Source organism: Sceloporus occidentalis, unplaced genomic scaffold, assembly GCF_023333645.1.
Source record: "Sceloporus occidentalis isolate IW3139 unplaced genomic scaffold, rSceOcc1.0.p SCAF_61, whole genome shotgun sequence".
Classification (NCBI taxonomy): domain Eukaryota; kingdom Metazoa; phylum Chordata; class Lepidosauria; order Squamata; family Phrynosomatidae; genus Sceloporus; species Sceloporus occidentalis.
The window spans coordinates 4,769,971-4,794,063 of record NW_028317041.1 but is presented as its reverse complement, the minus strand read 5'-3'; the positions used below and the strand labels follow the sequence as shown (position 1 = coordinate 4,794,063).

General features: G+C 39.0%; 1 protein-coding gene across 1 annotated transcript; it reads left to right on the top strand.

Annotated features, from left to right (window-relative positions):
- Positions 1-11,134: 11,134 nt before the first annotated feature.
- LOC149287434 (microsomal glutathione S-transferase 2-like) lies at positions 11,135-23,630 on the top strand. Its single transcript, XM_089492917.1, has 6 exons — positions 11,135-11,192; positions 17,597-17,696; positions 18,443-18,513; positions 20,961-21,042; positions 22,384-22,502; positions 23,491-23,630. Exons 1-6 carry the CDS (start codon positions 11,135-11,137, stop codon positions 23,628-23,630), a joined length of 570 nt encoding a protein of 189 aa, XP_089349043.1.
- The last annotated feature ends 463 nt before the right edge of the window (positions 23,631-24,093 follow it).

Genomic DNA, 24,093 nt, shown 5'->3' with positions numbered 1-24,093 from the left:
ACACAATACCCCTACCCCGATCGCCTTGTGATTGCTTCGAAGAGCAACCACAAGTCCCATCAGTGAATGGCATTGCTGCCACTCACAAGATGGCGGCGATAAGTCACATCAATGAGTTCACGGAGGGTCTATCCAGATCTTCCAGGTACTGCATTCAACCATGCAAGCCAATGGAGCCCAGCTCGCCAATCACAATGTGATTAGTAAAAAATATATATTTTTGAAATTAAAAATTGGTAACATGTCAAAATAATTCCCCACGGTCACCAAAAAAGTCCAAATATATGGCTCTCTACAAAGGCGATGCTGTTTGCTATTTTTTCAGACACTACAGAAAGTTGACATCTGAACCACAATAACTTTACTGTCATCATGTTTGTGTGTTCATGGATAGTGTGTGACAACAACCCCTTCAACAAAATTATGTAGCTATTTCTGCTGATAACAGATACTTAGTCACAAGAATGGAACACTTGGGATGAAGCGCCCCATCCATCTGTCCAAAGTCTTTTTGCTTATTTGAAGCAGTGACTAACTCACACGTAGTCCACGCTGTGATTACTAGCATTGGTGTGGTAAAGCAAAGTCATATTCATTTTTGCTAAAGCAATATGACTAAGAAATAAGATCACTTTTATGGTATAAGCCACTGTGGTATTGTTAGTCACGCAGAACGTTATAGGTTTGTGTGGCAACAACTAATCTGTCAGATTGTATTTTTTTCCACGTGTTGTGATTTGTTTTCTAATTAGTCATAATGGTGCTAATTGGTATTGAAAGGCAGAGCCAAAAAAATGAGCTTTCCCCCATCTTACCAAGGATTTTGCATACATACATCATAATATGCACTGGGCACATGTAGGAACACATAAAGGACATGCATATGCACCAGCACATGACAAAAAGGCTAAGCAAAATAACCAAAATATGTTTTTAAAAAGTGAGATTGTCTTAGTTGCCATTTACCAACCAAATTATGCAGCATGGAAAGTACATTTGATATAATAGTAATAGTCAAAGTATACCCTAGGGGTTATTTTCATGTTACACTTAATGATTTCCATCATCTTATGTTGCAATTTGATTTTTTTGAATGGGGGTTGCAATTTCTCTGATTGAAAGCCAGAGGGAGCCATGTATCTATTAATAATAAAAACCAAAATGTTCTAAGGTACAGGGGCTCGCACAGTTTATGAGTACTGGTGCAAGCTATTCAGTAAAGGGAGAACTGACTGTATAGTTTGCAGGACAGCTGTTCTGCTGTTGGGAAAGCTTGCCTGTGTCAGTGAGATATCTTCAAAGTGTCCACGACCAGTGAAATGTGGTATGTAATGTGGCCTGTAGATTTAAAAAAATATACAAAAGCCTATGCATGTGGGGTATTTCTGTAAACTGGAGATGCAGCAGAATATAAGAAAACCATGAAAAACTTGATGAAAAAAGCAATAAAAATTAACATTACAGCTTCCTTTGCAAGGGATTTGTGTCCTTCTGGTTGCCTGATAAGTATCCAAATGTTCCTAGTAAAATACCCTGGGTTGTAGTCTCTAAAAATATATATATACTTTTGTGGGGGTTTCTTGAGCTGGTGGGCTGCTAAACAGTCCCAAATGACACATAAGCATAGAATAAAATGTAAAAAATTTCAAATTTGGAAAAGGGGATGGACATGTTGTGCCCCGTAACTTCAAAAAAATGTTGGATTTTTTCAAATTCAAGACATTAATATATTTTGTGGTATTTTAGCCAACTGAGCTGGTTTGGGGAACATTTTCAAAAAATAAATATTAGAACAAATGAGGGTTTTTTCATTTTTTTTAAAAAAATTATTACTCATACGAAATGTTGGACTATATATCTAAAATGGTATCAAAAGAAAGCTCTGTCTGTAAAAAAAAAGTATGCTTAAAAAATGCTTAAAAACATGTTTTGGGCACAAAATACCCTCAGTAAAGAAGGGGGTAAGTATACTCTGAGCTGCAGCGCAGATGTGGCTTCTACAGGGGCTAGTAGAGAATGTAATATGATATGTAGGCCCCACAATTGCGACATACAACTGGTTTTGCTACTTTTGCTCTAGTCTCTGTTGTCAGGGAATCTTGCATGAGTCAGCTTTTATAAAGTTGCCTCAGGGAGGAGAAAAGCAGTTTGTGATTGAATGGGGTAGGCGTGTTACTGAACACGGGAGTACCTTGCACTGTAAACTTGTGTAACACACACTCAGGATCTCGTCAACATGGCTGAAGATCTAGTCCTCCTTGCACTTGTTTCCGTTCTTTCTGCCTGTCAAAATGGTAAGCAAAATGTTCATGTTTTCTGAGAATATAAAAGTATTTAGAAGATTAAGCTTAGTACATTCCTGCGCTCAGGAAGAGTCACACGTGCACCCTTGTAGGGTTTATTGTAGTCCTTCAAGAAAAGGAATGGCCGCCATTTTTTTTCCCATTGGTGGTATAGTTATGTAGTCAGTTGGGTACCTGGTAATGCGTGCTTTGTAGGACGGTGTTAGATAAAGCAGGGTGACAGAAAACACACCAGGGTTTTCCATTTTTCGGAAATATGTGGCTTTCCTATAGGATGTCCGACGCTGTTTGCGGCATCCGCATTTGTGTAATTGCGTCTCACGCAATGTAGTCACTATAATATGTCAGAGGATCATGTTTAAGTGAATACTCACATAAAAAACAGTAAGATAAATAAAATGTAATACGAATTTAAGATAAAGCATTAAGTATTTATTACTTACATAATGTGTTATTAAAAAAAATATTGGGCAGACAGGTGGGGGTTCTTCTTTAACCTCAACTTCAAGCTCAACATCCCAAGATTGCACTTATTTTCTAGTTGGCTGTGGAACACCCAAAAATCTCTAAGTGTTGTGTATGATCTGAAAATAAATATTGAACCATTATTATGTTATATGGATATGACTGGGTTTGGTCATTTTTGGTTAGGATAACATTGTCGATTGCTAGGTGACCAATATACAGGCACTACAGTGGAACTAATGTAATCAAGATGATTTAGATAACAAAACCTTATTAGCCCCACGTCAAAATTCATGATCATGGTAATTTAGTCAAACTCCTTAGAATATCATTTGTTTTCAACTAGTACATGGCGTCACAACTTAGATAACCTGCCCAGTTAAAAAAAAAGTCACCTAGACACATTTCATTCTAAAACAGAATCACAATATTTACTGCAAGACCAGTAATGGTCTGGGATGCCCTGCCAGTGGATGGACTGGAGATGGATATTCAGCAGCCTACTGGATACATGTGGTCACATGGTATACACTTTCGTAACATGCAGTCATGTGTGTCCATCCAGGGATCTCACCCTAAAGGAGATCTGCAGCACAAACCCCCACACTAGGTAAAGCATTATTTAGATAAATATGGTTTCAAAAGAAATCCCTGGTTGTCCCGCAAAAAAACCCAATGTATAGTTTGTGTCGGTACACTAAATGCCTCCCTGTATCACGTTATGTCCATTAGACTCCATACACTCATGCTCATCTAAAACATCTAATAATGCCTTATACATAAAGCGATTCATGATCGACTTCTCTGTATTGCCATACACGGAAAAGTATCAATATGAAGTCATTTATTTGATGCATGTCTATACATTGTTAATAATAAGCAACAGAAAACTATAAGATAAAAAGTACAAACTGGTCTACATGCATTTCAATGTAATCCTGAGTCACTCATTGTGTAGTCACAAGTCTTACTGCCATGCTTTAAATACACAGAGATGGAGGACAAAAGCGTCTACACAATTATCTCCACTTTTTACTCACTTCCTACTCATGTTCTGACTGCTCCACTAGATGGCTGCCAATAGCCAGTGGCACTGTATCAACAAGGACATCTGGCAAGCATGTAAAATGGTGACCAAAAGGTGACATCTGGTTATGTGACACTGTAAGCATTTCACATTTCCGCATCACATTTATGCAGCGGATGTGCCTCGGGTGAACATGAGTAAAATATGAGTTTGTCTTCTGCAGATTGTGTGACTTGGGGAATCAGCTCTTTTGCCCGGAGACACAAAGTTTTAATATGTTCCTTCATTGTAGGTGCTTTGTTAAAAACCCTATCCCTGCATTATTTAAAAGGATCCGTTTGTACAGAGTTGTATTCTAACACAGAACGCATCAATCACTTGTTTTTCCTCCCCTACTTTCAGGATATTATGCCAGGCTTGTGGGCCGATCTAGAATGAAACACAAAATTAATCCACCAGTGGTCACTGGACCTCCAGAATTTGAGAGAACATTCCGTGCCCAGTAAGTATAGTGGTTGGCACCCCGTACTATAAATGGAGTTATACTTAACGGTTACTAAAAAGATGAAATGTCTCTATAATTAAGCAATAATCAGCTTTCTTAGGGTTACGGATATGTTCAAATATTGCATAACACTATTAATATAGAGTTATTACAAACGGAGCGCTGCACTCTCTTTTGTTTGTTTTATTGTCACGTAGGGGTTAAGTGTTAAGTGCTGGCAGCTATTTATACTCACTTTATATATCAAAATATTTATCAGAAGCGCCGTCATTCACTTTATTTTTGTACATTTTTGTAGCTTTCTTAGGGTTCCTACATTGTACACAGAGGGATTAAATTGCTTTATGTGAACCCGAGAATGGTCCAAGCAGAACAATAAATGGTTTTACCTCTATCCTAACCTAGTAGTAGCTAGATTCCAAGAGAATTCTACGATATCTTTGACAAGTATCAATGCATATTAGACATTTCATCCATTTCCCTCTAGGGCAGGCTTGTAAGTGCTGTCAGTTGCATTTTACTTTAAAACCCCTCCACCAAACGTTTCCTACAGGTAGTCTACCAAAGTGTTTCTTAAAATAATAATGTTTCGTAGTCTATTTTTCCACAAGTGACCAACAGTAATTTGCTTTTTTTTCTAGGCAGAACTGTGTAGAGTTCTATCCAATATTCTTGGTTCTTCTTTGGAATGCTGGCCTATTTTTAAATCAAGGTAATACAATAGTTTGCTTATTGTGAGACGTATGTTAAAGCTCATCAATGCCATTAGATAGTAATGTACATAGTGGGGTTTATTCAGTAAAAAGAGTTGGAAGAAAAGTTTGCAGTTTCATTTAACTGACTTCTCTTTTGCAATATAAAAGTCCAACTCCACCAAGGTTTCTGACAATTCCATCCATTAATAAAGCAATCCAAAGCACATTTCCAATGTGTACAAAACACATTAACAAACGGGAAATGCACAAAATGCAAAAAAGGAGATCAGAAAGGATTCTTCCCAAAGACACTCTTAACACCCTAGTGGCTGTATGTGTAATTACAAGCAAAACCAACAAAACCAGAATTATTATTATTTATTGTTAATATAGCGCCATCAAATTCCGTAGCACTGCACAATGGGTAGACAGGACATAACAAGTTGTATGTAACATAACAGTTTGACTTAAAGAGACAACAGGTGAGGAGGGCCCTGCTCAGACAAGATTACAATCTAGCTCAGTGGGAAATCAGTAGTTTCAAGAAAGGGCATCGGTTATCCTAAAATCTGTGAATGTGACAGTTCCCCCTTAATTTTGATTTTTAATTTCAGAGGTTGCTGCAGCTTGTGGACTACTCTACATGTATGCACGACACATGTACTTTAAAGGTTATGTGGAGTCCATATTAGGCAGGTAAGAAACAATCCCTCACAACGACCTACAATTATCATTCTTATTTTTCTCTAAACCCCATTACATGCACATCTGTGGGCAAACACATTCTACCACGTGTTTTTAAACCTAGCCTTAAGAACATCCAGGTGTATTCGCTAACCCAAGAGTTAGTAGCAGTGGTCGCCATTGCATCTTGACTTCGCTTTTCTTTATGCACGGGCTGCTTTAGCGAGCTTGCAAGAAGTAATTTCCTGACCCAGCATCATGCATAATAAATGTGGGCAGATTTCTTTAAAATGATTTGGCTATGCATTATGCAGCCCTTCTTAGAAGAGGTACTCACTAGTGTTAAAATGATGTCATGTCATTAAAATGTTCAACACTTACAAATTCCCAAATATTCATAATTTAGTAGCTACAACACTTCGGCTATCTTGCACTGCTTGGTACGTGTTGGCCGGGTTGTAAGGCTAAAATTGTGGGAAATAGCTTTATGCAACCGAGGTCTGGATGGACTAGAGGTGTATGCCTCAACTCGAATGTAAGGGGGAGTACACGTTCATTAAAAGTAGCGGTAACGCTGGTATTGTCACAACATGAAGAACTTTTCAGGAGTCTCCAGCAACAGTAAAGCTCAGTAAACGATCCATGCTATCCGTGTACAAACTTTATAATCCCAAAAGGGACAAATGGAATATACTGTACAATCGGCATATCGTTGTCTTCCTGTTTCCTATATTGTGTGACCTTCCAAAAAAATGTCCTATCTATGTAAGTTTTGCACTAGCGATCACCTTTTTTTTTTTAACATTAATAATTGGCTACAAAACATGCATGAAATTATACAGGACTACACACCTCCAGTCCTTAAGGGCCACAAACAGACCAGGAATTTCAGGTATACCGGTACTTACCTACATATTTTAATGAACAAAGATGCCTGTGCTCAACCCGGGATATGAAAAATTGGGGCCTGTTTGTTGACAACTGGAATTGTGTACCCCTGGAGTAGCAGACAATGCATGCATTTGCGTTTACTGAAAGATATAATAGCACTGTTATCTTGTTGAAAGGAAACATCACAATTAACTTTGTTATTAATGGCCCATCCAATGGCCCTTGATAATTAGTGAACTGAACTTTATATAGAAGAATACTAAAGAAAGTAATATTACATAGCATATAGAAATATCGAAATAGTAAGGAACCTTGTATTGCTGAGTAGTGTAGTCTTTAATCGATAGGGTGCCACACATCGGAAACTGATGCAGGGATAACAAAAACAAGCCACTGAATTTATACCAATTCCCCTTACCAGGTGTTGGATCTGGTATTAATAAACAATATGCATCATACCTAAATAATATATGTTGGGGTGTTTAAGTCTAATTGCACTTCTGAGAATTAATCACATCTCTTTCTCTCTCCCTTTAGGATCCCCGGATTTTACCTGAGTTTGCTTTCAATATTCTTGCTACTTGTTCTGGCTGCGGCTGGAATATCACATACTCTTTTAAAGAAATATTTGGACTTGAATCTCGCGAAACAAATAAGTCATATGTTTTAATGTTGGTCCAGGAATAACAGGCAGCTTTGGGGCGGGGGGCAAGGATTCTAGTAAGGTTTTGGTAAGGGTGTTGGAACGTGGAATGTCCATTACTAACTACATATATGTATCATTTACGCAATCTATTATCAGTTTTAGCGACTGTAAAGGTGAGCTGATTTCCTACAGATTTCACCCTTCATTCTGGGTCCTGGTGATTAACCGATACAGTTATTTAGAGGCGAAGCGTTAATAAAGGCTGGATTTGTTATTTAAGTTGCAAGTGTTTGCTTAGCATGAACCGTGTTTCTCATTTATTGTTACATCGTGTGATTCATTTAATCTACAATTAAATATAAGTTGCACTCTTCCGGGCCACTTATTAACCAGTCAGGCACCGGGCAATGCATTTTTTTTTCCACCAGAGAGAAGGTCTGAAATACTCCTATAACAAGTAGGGACAAGAAATGTACCTTCCCCGCTTTTTCCTACAAACCTTGTTATGGACAATTTTAGAGGGAAAGAGTTTTCTTGTTTGAAATATTTCTTGTGGACACACGGCAAACTGATTAAACTTTTCTTACTGTTGAATAAAAACATTAATATAAAAAAAATCATTGCCGTAGAGAACATTTAACCATATGAATAATTGGGAATGATTGTGGTTTAGCTGTGACCCCATGAATGATCAACCTGGTAGAGTAAGATAAATCTGCCAAGGTATTCAATGTGAATAGATTTGTAAGGATTTACAGCTGAGTCTGTACGTTACAAGTAGCGGCATGTCCACATTTCCTCATGGCATCATATGCACACAGGAAAGGAGTGGCAACAATTCAACACCTACAAGGATGGATTAGTGTTAAATACTTTGCTGTGGTTGAATCAATCACTCCTTACATAGTAACATAGAATTTGACGGCATACAATAACCATATTGCCCATAGTCTGCCCATTTTTCTGATGTAAAGACTTAGAGCTTAATCAGTCGGTGGTCTCATCTTAGATAAAATGTCCTCGCTGTATTAACGTCTACCACTTCTGCCGAGAGACTGGTTCACTTATTTAACACCCTCGTCTTGTTGCACTATTTCGCAACAGTGTTTTTTATCAATCCAATCTAGTGACTGACACACACGACTCTAAGAGTAACAGAGGTCGAGACTCTAGATATTCTCAGTTCTTTGCAAAAAACACAAACGGTTAAGCATGGTCTTTTTGAGAATTGGTCAAAAGGTCAAAAGCTAAAAGTGCCAGAACAAAAATGATAAATGATACATCTGAATGAGAAGTGGATCCAGATTAGCATGAAGGAAGGAAAGGAAACTAGAAGTATGGGTGTGGGAAGGTTATACGCTGTAGGAGAGGATGTTACAGCATAAGCCCAATTGTAATAAATTAAGTTCAATAAAGTCCAATGTAGGTCAGAGCTATGCTTGTTTCAGGGAAACAGAAGTCTTTACAGATATAGCAGAATTAGAGAAAAATTGGGTAGAAATGCAATTATTTATGTTGTCTTTGTAGGCTTGTAGCTTGTACTCGCAAATGAACAAACAGCAGCAAAATCCACTTCTGTAGGTTTGAGACTTTTAATATTGTGAATGGTAGAATTAGGCATGAAAGCCTAAATAAAAAATAAATCTGAAGCAGGACATAAAGAGGCCACCAAGTATCTCAACCAAGAGAGGGCTGGCGAGATGATGTGTAGTGCCGAGCACATCTCCTGCAAGCCAGGGACTGAAAAATCTCATCATGGATTTGCAAAGGGCATTGTCACCACATATGTGAAATATAGTTGACAAATTGGACCCGAGGATCTCCTAAGCTGACTTTTGGCCATCCTTCTGGGTCCTACAGGAAGTACTATCCTAAATTTGCCTTGAAACAAAATATCAAAATACTATCAAATAGATAAAAATTTGAGTTTTACAATCAAAACGTAAGTCTTAATTAATTGTCTCGCTTAAAAAGACTAATCTCCTTATAGAATTACTACAAAACTTCATAAAAACGTATTATGAAATGTAATGATCACTATAATAAATTGATGCCCCACCACACAAATAAAATAAAACCACACTAGAACAAAAATGGATAAATATTTAACTTTAATGTTACCAATGCCTTCAAATGACCTACAGGAGACATAAGATAAATGGGATTTCTAAACTCGTTATTGTCATCTATAAGGTGGTAACAGGATCTTATATCATATAGGTAGATAGATTAACTATCACCAACCAGTGAACCTAAAAATATGGGACCAACATTCAGACACATCTCCCCTACAGAGGATGGGTGCCCACCTCAAGAGCCACCAGAAATCATTTTCACCAGGTATTGACTCAACCATCAATAAGCTGGAAACCACATTTCTCTAAGAAGAGCATGGCTACTCACCTACAATTTTCCAAAAATCACCTGGAGTGCTCCTCAAGAGTGCTAGAACAGCATGTCAATGGCATAGGCCCATTATAACCAGTGAAAATCAAATACTGTGTGAGGAGTTCCCAGCTCCCTCCATTCTTAGAAAGAATATTAACATTTTGGAATAGACTTGCCACAGTCCAGACCATAACCCACATTAAGATGTTGTGGCATGACTTAAAGCAAGCAGTTTATGCTCAAAAATCCACAACTGTCATTGATTTAAAGTAGTTCTGTATGGAGGACTTGGCCATAATTTCTCCACAGTGTAATTACTGTAATTCCTGCTAAAGAAGGCATAACCAGCCCAACAACGTCATGTATATGAAATGTATATGTTGTTTCCTCAGATTCTCATTTCTCTAATAGTAGGTTTTCATTGTGACTTTTAGTGTAGTAGTGGCACATTCTTGTCTAGGACAGCAGTTCCAGGAGGATGGCAGCCCATCTGCCACATTACCGGCACAACACTTATCCTTAGTCTAGTGGGCTTTGTATTTGGCCCAAATACTCTATGGAGTACTATGCCTAAATGACGCAGCCCCTGGCTGGGACCAAGAAATGTCTCTGTGTGGCTGGATCATATACTTGCCGCTAGACAGCTCTGGTGAGGGCAGGTGCAGGTGGGAGTCTATTCAGACCCGTGTGCATGTGTGGCAAGCATGTGGCAAGCACTTCCATCCACTGAGGAGGAGGGTAGCTGCAACTTCAAGGTCAAGCAATACATGCACACACACTCTTACAACTTACACTTACATACCATTACATTACTTACATTACATACATACACGACTTCATAGATGTGCTAAAAGTATCTTGAAACTATTTCAGGTTTACATTTGCACAAGCATTCAGTGCGCACATCATTTTATAACAGGAAAAAAAAATGTACAACATAAGATTTTTGCACACACCAGCTGCTAAAAATTAGAGGGAACATTGCCTCCCAAGTGTCGCCATTTAAGCAGAGTACTCTTATTTGGGGACTGTCAATTGTTGCAGCCTACAAAGCTGTGAAATCAATTGAGGTCTGCAGCACGGACATCAATCACAGGTCTCACATGGCCTCTTCATGACGCTCACATCTTATCGTTTTGCTTCGATGCATTACAAGCTGGTAAGCTAAGTGTATGGTCCTGCCACGGGCCCACCCATAACAAATACCCCTGCCTGCCTGCACCAGGACCCTCAACAAAGGTGTCCCTGAAATGTTGACTGGGGTGTGTGGTTGAGCAGGTTAATAAAAACAGATATTTTTTCCCCCCAGGTGCTAATCATTGTATACCTAGATACATAGTTGTTGTGCCAGAGATACTTTTATGAATATCCCCCAATGTGATATTTCCTATACATGCAAATGTTTAAAGAGCTGTTTGAACATACATTAGTGCCAGCACCGACACGGTTAAAGCCCATGTGCGGATGTGGTAGGTGTGTCTCGGCAGCTGTTCTTGCACAGAGTGCTCGCTCGCTCGCTATTCTGCAAACATGTCTGAGGATATAGTGCTTCTTGCTGCAGTTTCTGTTTTGTACGCCTGCCAGCAAGGTAAGAAGACAAGCAGCCTCTCTAGACAGCAGTCTTTCTCCCCCCCTACCGCATAGTATAAAGGGGTACCTATAGTATTTCAGCATTGAAAACTCAAAAGCGGGACTCTAATATATGCTCGTAATGGCCAGTCTCCACTATTGTCATGACCTACTTAAACTAGTTTACATATTAAAAGTGAGTCCATTAACAGCTGAGTTAGAAACAGAGTTCTTCCATTTAAACCATGTTAAACAGTGTTATTCTGTTGAAATAATGTATAAAAAGTTGCAAGCCCATAAGGGCAATGCCTTAAATTGTCGGTTTGTCTTGCTGAAAGCTCACAAGAAGTATTTATACATAGGAAGCTTCACAATTTATGGCACAATTACCATTTATAAATTTTTCGTTTATGCAAAAATGTGCTTACAAAAATGTTAATACAGTATTAAGTGGATTTTCCCCCTATTTTTACCACCCCTGAAAACTTTGTACATAACTCCTGTTGATGGTTATAGATATAAGGTGATTCTGTGATCTTATCACTAAAAGAATGTTCCTGCCAATTCCATTTGTTGCTAATAAGTTAAAAACAATTAACCTTTAATACCGAGCCTAGACCAAAAAAAAGGGGTAGAGGGAATTCCACCTGAGTGTCATTACACCTTTAGAATCAGCTTTAGAAGCTTGTGGTTGGTGTACCAGGGAACGCCTGTGTGCCCTGTTTTATCTTTTGAAGCTGCTTCTTTTTCCATACTTTCCTGCTTGCCAGATGTAGAGGCTTTTCCTAGGAGGGCGAGAAAGTTCTTAACCTAGCAACACTAGGAAAGGTAACAGAGGAGCTACCCCCATTTGTACATAGGCAATCAGACTCTTCACTTGTAGCAGTAGATGATTTTTTTTGTATCTTTGTGTATACACTTCATGTATGTGTCATAAGGACTCATAGCACCAGTGTTTAGCCAGGAAAATCTGACAGGCAAGAATTTTCCTTAGGCTAAATCCACAAGGGCCTGGAGACCTAAACTCTGACCAGAAACAGAACAGTTATGCTTTTCTTAGAAATGGCAACCCATCTGTGAGCACAGCACAGGACTTCAGGAGGAACATGGCTTCCACAGAAGGATGCTGCTGATAACCCTCAGCTGGGCAAAAGGCGGAAGACCAGGAAACTCAGCATCCTTATTTTGTGGGAAATCTCAACAGGATCTCTAATCAGGAGTTTTCCATGGTTAGGTTGTCCTTTTCATGGTACACTGTGGGGTTGAGATGACAGACTATAGTGTTCACCCGTGTCCAGTTTCCTTACTTTGCTGTTACTTGACGCTGTGGAAGTCTGGGTAGAGATCACTTAAGTGAAAAACAGGCCTTTATACAGGCACTGCCAACAAAACCAAAACACAGCTTTCTAGAGCACAACACAAGTGAGTCCTTTAAGGCAGGAAAAGCTTTTCTGGTAGCGCCAATAACCTGTTTTGTCTATTGTATAAAAATTGTTATATAATGTATTTGTTATATTTTTACTTTGAAATATTTGATAAACTCTATGGTATATAATAGTAGCTGGTCCCGCTACTATCTTTCTTGGCAACTTCTCGTCATAGCTTCCCCTCTTCCTCTACTCTGATGTCCCCTCATGCTTGGAGACCTTATCATCCCAGAAGGCACCCCTTTCGAGTCTCATTGCCTCTAAAGTCCTGTCTGTTACCTCCACTTTGATTTTACACAACACACTATCTCCCCTACTCACAATGATGATCACACCCTAGAAACCTGGTTGGACGTAGGCCCCAACCTCTACTCCCCCTTCATGACTTTCACGCACAACCCTGGCACATAATACTAACTTGACATCATCAACTTTGCTCCCATACTGCTGAACATAGCTGGTGGAAGTCACCCTTTACCCCTGGCTTCCTGCACTATATATTCATTTTTACTTTGCTAAGAAAGTCCACTTTACCTCCTTCATCTACTCTTTTGCCTCATAACCCTGAACGTCTCTCCCGTACCTTTAAATTACCTTCTTTGTCTTGTTACTACCATCCCTTGGAATAGCCTAAATGCCACTGATGTTGCTACCTACTTAAATAAAAAAAATTGAGAGAATCAAAAAATATTCACAATCTCCCTCCTGCTCTCACCCTCCTTTGACTCTACTCCCAGAACCCTCCTTCCTCCTCTACTTTAAACCAACTTTCTCTGGTCACTGAAGATGAGGTTTCTGCTCTTTTCCTTTCCTCCTGCTTGACTACATGACCCCTCAATCCCATCCCCTCTCACCTTACCTGGTGTCTCTCAGGAATGACAAACCTAAACACATTTTGCAATTAGATGTAAATCAATGCAGCACAAAGTATTAAAAAGAACTCTAAGAATTATTCATAAACAACTAGGAATATGCAAACTCTAGCTAAGATGCTTAACCAGTAAGTGTATGTTTACAGAGCCCCTGTCCCTTACTATTGCATTCCACCCCACATTTGTATTACCTCACTGACCCAACCCTTGCGACAAACTATTGACCTTCACAAATGGGAATTTATAAATTTAACGCCTGTGATTCTGCCCTTTCAGTTGTTCATTTCCTTGTTTCATTTTCTATTGCCAGTTTTGTAGTTCCTATTTCATAAAGGTCTATAAAAAATCCAAAAATACAGTTAGCACACGCTTCCTAACTGACATGGAAGCATTTAGAGAAAGTGACCATACAGACAAACTTTTATTCTGTATTAACAAAGGGGCAACTTGGCCCGAGATTGACCCTTGGCCTAAGATTGAGGAAACTTGTATGCCTCTAGTACCGTATTTGCCCGAATATAGCTTGCACTTTTTTTCCCCACTTTAAGTCTTTAAAGTGGGGGTGCAGCCTATATTCAGGGTTTAGCGCAGGGATGCGCAATTTGTATCGCCCTACGTCCGGGACATGCAGTTCTGGGCTCCGTGCTGGGGTGTTTTTATTTCATTTAGACCTGCTGCAGGTAAGCTGCAGGGTTAGGATCCAGATCCCCCGCAGCGCTGCAGGGGACCTAGATCCTTCTCTCCAGCAGCTGGTGAACATCTGACGATGCGCGTTGACAACCTCCGCTGCTGGCTCTTCCACCGGGGTTTCTATGGTGGAGCACCCTTCCGGTGGAGTGCGTAGACAACCTCCGTTACTGGCACTTTCACCTGTGCTTCTCCGTCAGAGACAGATGTCCACCGGCTGGCCCCGCTAGGGTGCGTTGGTAAGTCGGGGGGAAATACTAGGGGGCATAAAGCATATCTGGGGGCAGAGTGGCATTTTTAGGGGGCATAAAGCATATCTGGGGGGGGCATAAAGCATATCTGGGGGGCAGAGTGGCATATCTGGGGGGCAGAGTGGCATATCAGGGGGGCAGAGTGGCATATCTAGGGAGCATAAAGCATATCAGGGGGGCATAAAGCACTTCAGGGGGGCATAATGCATATCTGGGGGGCAGAGTGGCATTTCTAGGGGGCATAAAGCATATCTGGGGGCAGCATGGCATTTCTAGGGGCATAAAGCATTCTTGGGGGGCAGAGGGGCATATCTATAAGTAAGGTGCATTTTGAATTAAGGGGAGACCTTAAAATGATTCAGATGAATAAAAAATGACTTCATTGCAATAGTCGATGAGTGAAGCAACAAATGGAATTGTTCAGTCATCAGAAACAATGCAAGTTATTTTTACCATTCACCTTTTATTAATGATCCCCCCTGAGAGAAAACCGTTATTGGATGCATACAACTGTGTGTTGATGCAGTTGAAATACTGTGAGATTTTACATGCAAAATAATTGCTTACAATTACTTTTGTTTTGAGCCCCGTTGTTGTGGCAATATCGTCTTATGACCAATAGCTTCATGCTTTGAATGCCAATTTATGATCTTATAACCACTGATGTTGTTTTTTCATTTCGGAAATGTCAATTACTGACCTCATTAGAAATATTAAAAACTTACAAAAAATGTGAACTGCATATGACCTTGTGGTCTGATTATTATGTCAAACACATTTGCTCATCAGACTTGGAAAATCTAATGTTATAAAAATATTTGAAAAAGGAAAATTATTTTTTACTGTGTGTCCCCATCGCATTCACGAGCAACATATGCTGGATCTTACATAACTATTCCATGTATTAAATTAATTACGAGTCTGGCTTATTTTCTGTTATGGTAACATTATTTCCCTATTTGGTAAGATTCGAGCCATTAAAATAATTATAGACTGCAAAACAGTCATTGAAATAATATTAAGCTAAAAAATAGTTATCTTCAGCATTTGCTTGTGGGCCACACTGCCATGATGACTGGCTACCTGCAGATTAAACAGTCCGGTGGGCAGCTGTCATTTCAAGTGTATAGACTGGCAGCAGTGGAGTTATCTTTTTTTTGTCTTCTAATATCATATTTGTCTTTAATTTGCATTTCCACCAAGTCCTGATCATTTTTTGGGGGATGCTACTTATTACTGAGTTATTTCAGTTCATTTTATATTCTGTAAAAGCTCATATGATGAATCCACTGTTTGGATAAGAGATGTTTGCAAGTAAACAGTAACATTATGACAGAAAGTTAGATGATAAAAAAGACACCCAGAAGAAGACAACACCAGATTAATGAAATCTCCAATCTTGCCTCAAAAAGGGGAAACGTTCCTTTCTGCAGGGGAAAATGGAAATGTTCTGAGAACATGTTATATCCCTACATATTGGTCAATTTATATGTATAAATTCATTGTTTTTAGGTTGGATGCATATAAAAGTACTTAAAAAGTGAGTAAATTTATTGTTCAGGGGCATCCTAGGGCACCGGAGTGTCTTTTTAATGATTTCCCTAACACACCCATATTTTAGATACCATTTTCAGATTATTTCTTTTGCCTGAAAATGCATAACATTGCATTTATCAGTGCTGAATCTTGTCTGTTGCTTGGCTTTAGTTGCTGCTTATGTTAATACACTGTTCTGTTTTGGATGAGTAAATTGTTTTGGGTTTTTTCTCAGCTCATGTTCTCTGAGCTTTACCAATCTCAGGGCGGGAATTCAGTTGTGCAACAGTTTTGGAATTCTAAGGATTGCGTGCATTTTGATTTCATAACATTGCAAGATCGACTACTTAGAGGTGTTTGAGCAAATAGTGATTGATGTCTGTTTTTAGATTAATAATTACATTAGTAAATAGGCATAATAAATTGACTAACAATCTATTATATTCTTTTTACCGAGAGTATAATTTTCATTATGATAATGTCAAGTTTTCTCAGTAGCTAATGATTTAGAGATTCCGTTTTAGGGCAAATATGTATCTTTTAATCTTTTAATGACTTAAGGTCATGGTATGTCCCAAACTCTGTGCTAGATTTAGACAGTCCTGGTCTCTTATTAAGTTTACTTTATTTTGTATTGGAAATGTATGTAACATTCTTCTGCAGAATCTATTATAGTAGGATTGCTTATTGTGCAATACAGACTGGGCGAAGTATTCGATTTGTAAAGTAACAAGGGGGAAAGCTTCAATGATTCTCCAGCTGAGATATTCATTTACATGAAAATGTATGGTTGTTTGTACTAGATTTTTTTTCAAATTCATTCTGCAGAGTAATGTTTCATGAAACCTAACATGAGCACAATATGATAGGTCATTTTTATTTAGTTAACTTGATTTTTATTCCTGTATTAAATAAATTTTATATTTCAAAGTCACCGTGTAATTTGAATACAGCCTCATATATCTATTCAGGTGTTAATAGCGCAGACTGACAATAACATGACGGGTCCAAAATGATCACAAATTATTTTCTTGTTGTACCACAAATGAGATGTACATATTGTTTCTACACACAAAGGAATATTTTCTTCGTCAAATTTCAGGATTATATCTCATTACACTTCTATTTCAACCCAGTTCACAGATGTCGAAAGTGTCCCTTTTGAGGCACATTTCTGATTTTCACGCACTGTGGGCAGGTGGTCCTGCTTTCCTCACCACCACGGTGTTCTCAGTGTTCTCCTCCAGTTTGGGTATCCCTAAACTTAATTAACTGAAGTTGGGAATGGTCAATATGAAACTTTTGAAGTATTAGATGCCAAAGTTGGGATAAATATACAGTCATGTTTGTACAATAGGGAATCTTGGAGCAGGACAACGGAAAAGTGAACAGGGTTGGTAACAAAAATAATTAGGGAAAGAAAGTGTGTAACTAATTCCACACGGCAATAGCTGGAGCAGCAGGAACAAATTAGTAACACTTGTTAAACTTCACATACACACATACTATATTAATGTCAATGAAACTGGAAATATAGACCTTTGCTTGTTATTGTTGTGTACTAATTACCAGAAAAAAGGTAAAAAAAACCAATATCCACTTCAGGCTGTATCAATATTTTATGCGTGTTTTTTTATTTTCATTCTACAGCATACTTTGCCAATCTGGTAGGAAAATGTAGAATTAAGTACAAAGTGATCCCTCCAGCAGTCACGGGACCTCCGGAATTTGAGAGAACCTTTAGAGCACAGTAAGTTCATGCTACAAACACGATCTATAAAACCGTTTTCAGTTTCCGTCGACTCTGTTTTAGGTGTAGAGGATATTTTTTTTGACACGTGCAGGTATTCACATCCTTAACCCTTTGTGTACCTTTTGTTACATTACATTACATTTTTAGCAGTGCATAGACTTTCATTTTGTTTCTGCAAAACCTGTACCTCAAGCAAATACAGTATATTGCACTTAATAGTATGTGCAAATCTGACCATCACACCTATATTGGGTTGTTGAATATCTCATAAAAAAACAAACCATGGGCATTAAGATGGCCCACCATTGCAGCTATAACATCCTCCAGGAAGGCTTCTAGAAAGGATTTCCACAAGATTTTGGAGTGTGTCCATGGGAATTTGTGTTCGTTTAACTAAAGGATCATTTGTGAGATCAGACGTTGGATTAGAAGGACTAAAAAACAATCTGCGGTCATCCCAAAGGTGATATTGGCTCAAATTCACAAGACGCCTGTACTGCTGACTTTGGGCATTTTGTATTGTGAACTAACAAACCTCAGAGTGGTTATGGAACTATAGTATATTTAACTCAATTTCTCTTTCTGTAAACACATACGTTGATTTATCATGTATTGTTGATGTATATTGTTGATGAAACACAAAATGGTGAGTTTTCCCCAGTTATCTGGTATTTGCGCAAATGATCATTTACACAAAATTTTAAAATTGGCAATTAATAAATACAACACTTTTTGTTTTCTAGGCAGAACTGCATTGAGTTTTCGGTACTGTTCATGATTGACCTCTGGATGGCCGGCTGGTTCTTTAATCAAGGTAAAGTCTATGTTCTCTGGGAAGCTTTAATTGTGGTATAGTTTGGTATGGAAGTTAGTGCAGTGTTTTTAATGTTATGAATGTTTTATTGGTTATTATTGCCCCAGTGATTACTGAATCCAATCAGAAAGCTTAGGAAACAAACATGTTTAAAAGAGTATCTTAAAGGGTTTATTGCTCAAAGTATTGGTAAGGCTTTCAAAAAAATAAATAAATAAAATTAACCAGAAGTGGCAGCGTATGACAGACAAATGATGTGCAAGATGCTCTTTCAGAGTGGATCTACTGCAAACCATCAGCTCAGCAGCGACTGTGAGCTTCCACGTAATAGTTTTTCTATAGTATTATCATTATTCTTTATTTATAAAGCGGCAAGAATTTAGGCAGCGCCTCTTACAATACATATATTCAAAGGGTATGACAAGACTAGTATTAAGAGTATCAGTAGGATAGAGGATAGTAAGTATTCACTATAGAAGTGTCAGTGGTTGGAGTTTGAACATAGTCATGTTTTTTTTAAAACTTATGGAAGATCGACTTTAACAGGGTCATTATATACAGTGCTGTTCGAAAGTTTAGGGTCACGTAGAAATGTTCTTGTTTTTGAAAGAAAAGCACATTTTGTTCATTAAGATAACATAAAATGGATCAGAAATACAGGTTAGAGCATCAAGGGTCCTGAAATTTTACTTTTATGGCTGCTTCGAATCCCTATCTTTTGTGTCACCTATGTCAAGCCATTGATTTCGTAAATACAGTATTGACTTTGACAAAATATCTTTGATAAGAAAAATTCCATCAGCCCATGCTAGCCATACCAACAATTGCAGGCGTTTCCTATATCAAGCTCTGAGTTGGCACAGAATAATGCAGTTTAATCTGTCAAATTTAATTTCTGCATCTAATTGATCCAAAAACTAGACTTGGGCACCAGGGGGCTCTTCGTGTTCGTCTTCGTGCTCGTCTTCGGCAAAAAAAAAAACTTTGTATTCCGCGAATATTCGCCTGGTCCTGTCTTCTCTTCGGGCGAATATTCGTGGACATTCTTCGTGTTCGGGTTTTCTTCGTTTTCCCCGGTTAAGGGGTTAAAACGGGGTTAAAGCCGCTCTGGCGCCAGGAGTTTAAATGTCCGTATGAGCAACTCTATTGGTCGTCAGCAGGGGGCTCGTCTGCCATTGGTTGATGGCAGACGAGCCCCCTGCTGGCGACCAATAGGGTCGCTCGTTCAGACTGTTAAACTCCTGGTGCCGTAATTGTCCGGCAGATCCCGCTGGTCTCCCTGTTCTATCATTTATTAACTGATAGAACAGGGAGACCAGTGGGATCTGCCGGGTAAGTTGCAGAATTGGGATTTTAAAAGTCTGTACGAGCGACTCTGTTGGTCGCTCGTACAGACTTTTAGGGTCCTGGTGCTGTAACTTACCCGGCACATCCCACTGGTCTCCCTGTTCTATCAATTAAATGTCCGTACGAGCGACCAATAAAGTCGTTAGTACGGACATTTAACTGATAGAACAGGGAGACCAGTGGGATGTGCCGGGTAAGTTGCAGCATTGGGGTTTTAAAAGTCTGCATGAGCCACTCTGTTGGTCGCTCGTGCAGACTTTTAAATCCCCAATGCTGCAACTTGCCCTGCAGATGCCACTGGTCTTTAACTAATTGAACAGAGAGGGAGACCAGTGGCATCTGCAGGGTAAGTTGCAGCATTGGGGTTTTAAAACCTCAATGCTGCAACTTACCCGGCAGATCCCACTGGTCTCCCTCCCTGTTCAATTAGTTAGGGGTTAAGTTTATTTTTTAAAGGGTTAAGGGGCCATGCAAGTGAGCCTATTGGTCGCTTGCACGGCCCTTTAACCTATGGATTTCCGCTCCCGTTAACCCCTTCGATGCTGTGTTAGATAACGCAGCATCAAAGGGGTTAACGGGAGCGGAAATCCATAGGTTCGCTGGCAGGGGCTACAAAGACCGTGCGAGTGAGCCTATTGGTCACCTGCAGGGTCTTCCTCTGGCATCAACCAATTGGTTGATGCCAGAGGAGGTCCCTGTAGGCGACCAATAAGCTCATTCGCACTGCCCTGTAACCCGTGACGGCGAACCTGCGGATTTCCACTTCCGGGAACTGCCGCGAAGCCGCGAAGACAAGGTAAGTTAGAAGAGGGGGGGAGAATGGTAGACGAAGACGATCACGAAGATCTTCGTGGTGTGTGTCTTCGTCTTCGCCTACGTTTTACCGCCGCCGTCTTCACTTCGGCGTGTCTTCGGAATGAACACGAAAACGCACTCTTCGTGTTCGTTTCCATGTTCGCCCGAAGACGAATGCACAAGTCTACCAAAAACTGTAGATCATCTAATCATGAACATGTTGAAGTCAGATTTGGGAATGTTGAGAATGTTGAGAACATTTTCAAACGATTATTATTAAACAATATTATTGATTTTTGTTGCAGAATTAGCTGTCTTGTTTGGCTTGTTATACATTTATGGACGACATTTATACTTTTATGGCTATGTGCAGTCCACTAAAGGAAGGTATGTACATCTGATCTTTACTCCCTTCGCTAAACTTACTTCCCTTCACCTCACTTCTTAAGGCTATCAGTATAATTAAAGGAGTAGCCTACACACCAGAGTCCAATGTGCATTTTAGAGGTATTGGAATCACTCTCTAAATATTACAAAAATCTTTATACAATATATACAATTATACAAAACATATACCACCCGTTCTCACACTTTCCAACAGCTCCACCATAAGGAAACCCAAGCATAGAGACAGAATATATAAATACTTTGAAGGTTATATGTCATAACAGTAGAATTTGCAAATATAGAATTAGGAACTTTACGAAATGAGTTTGTCAGACTGAGTTCATCATCTTTACTGCAGCTCTGACGTGTGACATGAACCAGACGAAAAAGCACGATATACCTCTGCAGTATTGGATTCATATGTAGCCATGCACCAATGTCGGCATATAGCTATGTTCTTAATTACGACAGCAGATGGACTCTGGACAGGGCCAGACTGGGAATGAACCCTGGGAATATTTGAATACCAGCCCTATATTCCACAATGCCCTTAGTGTGCACACAGAATGTATGTACTGGTCCCAATATTTTTTGGTTCCGAATAGGGACAAACCATGCATTTTTAAAATATATATAAAGAACACATTCATCAAAAAAACAAGATACATATGAAAACACTTGCTTCTATTATCACTGCGGCCCATGACATCATGTAATGAGTTGGGGCTGACTGCGAGAGCACTAGTTTGGCCTGAATATTGCAAAAATATTTAAGTATGAAATTAAAATTTTTTTCCATATAAATTACTGAAAACACAGAAATCATGTATACAGTAGATAATAGTGCAAATAAACATGTAGCTCTCCTGAAAATATCTTGAAGCTAAAAATGTAATGGATGATGGAGGGGGAAGTGTGGGAGCTGCATCTATGAACAGAGAGTGTTAGTGTATGTATGTACTGTCGCGTGAAATAGAAAGAATGCCCCTTTTCTATGGTTTTACATATCAGGATAATTTGTCGATCTCGCACATCGTTGTGGAAGAATATTGTCCCACTCTTCTTTACAACTTTGCTTCAGTTCATTGAGGTTTGCAAGCATTTTTTTTTATGCACAGCTCTCTTAAGGTCCCACCACAGCATTTCAATCATGTTGAGGTCTAGACTTTGACTGGGCCATTGCAACAACTTTATTTTCTTTTACAGACATTCTGTTGTAGATTTTTGGTTGTGCTTGGGATCATTGTCCAGTTGCATGACCCAATTTTGGCCAATTTTGGCCAAGCTTTAGCTGTGGGACAGATGGCCTCACATTTGACTCTAGAATACTTTGCTATACAGAGGAGTTTATGGTCGAATCAATAACTACAAGGTTCCCAGGTCCTATGGCTGTAGAAACCTAAATCCTCAAACCTCCACCACCGTGCTTGACAGTTGGTATGAGGTGTTTGTGCTGATAGGCAAGTGTGGCACAATGCATTATGGCCAAAAATCTCCACTTTGGTCTTGTCTGTCCAAAGGACGTTGTTCCAGAAGTTTTGTGGTTTCTTCAGATGGAATTTTGCAAACCTAAGCTGTGCTGCCATGTTCTTTTAAGAGAGAAGAGGCTTTTTCCTGCTAACTCTTCCAAACAAACTATAATCGCTCAGTCTTTTTCTAATTGTACTGTCAATTTCTTAATTTCTTAAACCTAAGGAACAGATGATTGTTATTATGCCCTGATATGTAAAACCATAGAATCCAAAGAAGGTGTACTTTCTTTTTCACATGACTGTATGTTTGTATATATATATGTGTAAGTGTAAAGTGTTAGAGTGCCTGTGTGTGTATGTATGTAGGTATGTATGTATGTGTAAGGTGTTAAAGCGGCTGTGTATGTATGTGTAAGTATAGAGCATCATTATACCCAACCACAAAATGTAATGTGTCAAGAAAAACTTGTCAGTGGAAGTCCAATAATTCAACCACAGTAGGTTTTCAACTCGAGCCAAGCAACATTAGCCTATGTTAAAAAGTATCAAGAGAAGTATCATTTTAAATTACATTTAAGGTAGAAGAAAAAAACAACTGGTTGGCCAAATATCGTATATGAATACATTTTAGGAAAAGATAGTTTTTCCATAAAAGAGTATTTTCTGTCAGTACCAAAATAAAAAAAAAAATACAAAAGAATTCTACCATATGCCGAACTAGTAAATCGTACAGATGCATTGTCTTATATATTGTGAAGTAGAGATAAAGAAAAAGTAAAAGAAAATAAGAAATTACAAATGAAAGGAAAACAAGCACTTGTACAAAAGAATACATAAATGAGGAAACTAATTTAAAAAGACATAAAATAAACATGCTTCTACATCAACATAATAGGAAACCCCATTATAAAAAATAATAGGAAACCCCCATTATACCAATTTTGTATGAAAAAATTGCAAAACACATGTTTGTTAGGACTTTCCTGCGTGCAGGAGTCTCTCCACACAGTTGCCATCACCAGTCCACTCCCCTGGCAACAGGGCCGTCTCCAGGGCCACCGCTGGGCCTTTGACGGTAGCAAGGTCCCGGAACACATGACCCCCTACCTCATTTAGGAAAACTAGCCCATCTGGAATGGTATGATCATGTGCTCGCATGTGTGTGAGACGTCATTAACCCCTGGATGACCCTGTGTGACCTGGAATTGCCTAGTTTTTGTCCAGAACTACCTATGTTAACTCCAGATCCTCAGTACCTCTTGCCTTTGGTTGGTGTAACAATCTTGTATTGTTTTGGTGATTTTTTCAGTTTTTGACCTGGCATGTCCTGACCATGCTTGCGGTTTCACAATTTGAGTTTACAAAATAGTTACTGTATGCCATTGAGCCGGTAAAAATGTTACGCCTAACTCTTTGTCCCATGCCTCCATGAACACCATTCTCCAATACGTCAAAGAGGACAGCAACAGGTCAAAAACAGGTTGAATTACCCCTCATCATGAATGGATCATGTAAGAAAAGACAAATAAACTTATACTCCCAGAAACATAGTGATCAGAAATTTTCAACAAACCCCAAA

Bases quoted from the DNA above. Each gene is read 5' to 3' on its own strand.
- LOC149287434 (XM_089492917.1), top strand. From the start codon at position 11,135: ATGTCTGAGGATATAGTGCTTCTTGCTGCAGTTTCTGTTTTGTACGCC. The intron at 17,697-18,442 runs GTAAGTTCATGC...TTTGTTTTCTAG, and splicing joins GAGAGAACCTTTAGAGCACA to GCAGAACTGCATTGAGTTTT. The intron at 22,503-23,490 runs GCAAGTGTGGCA...CATGTTTGTTAG, and splicing joins TGAGGTGTTTGTGCTGATAG to GACTTTCCTGCGTGCAGGAG.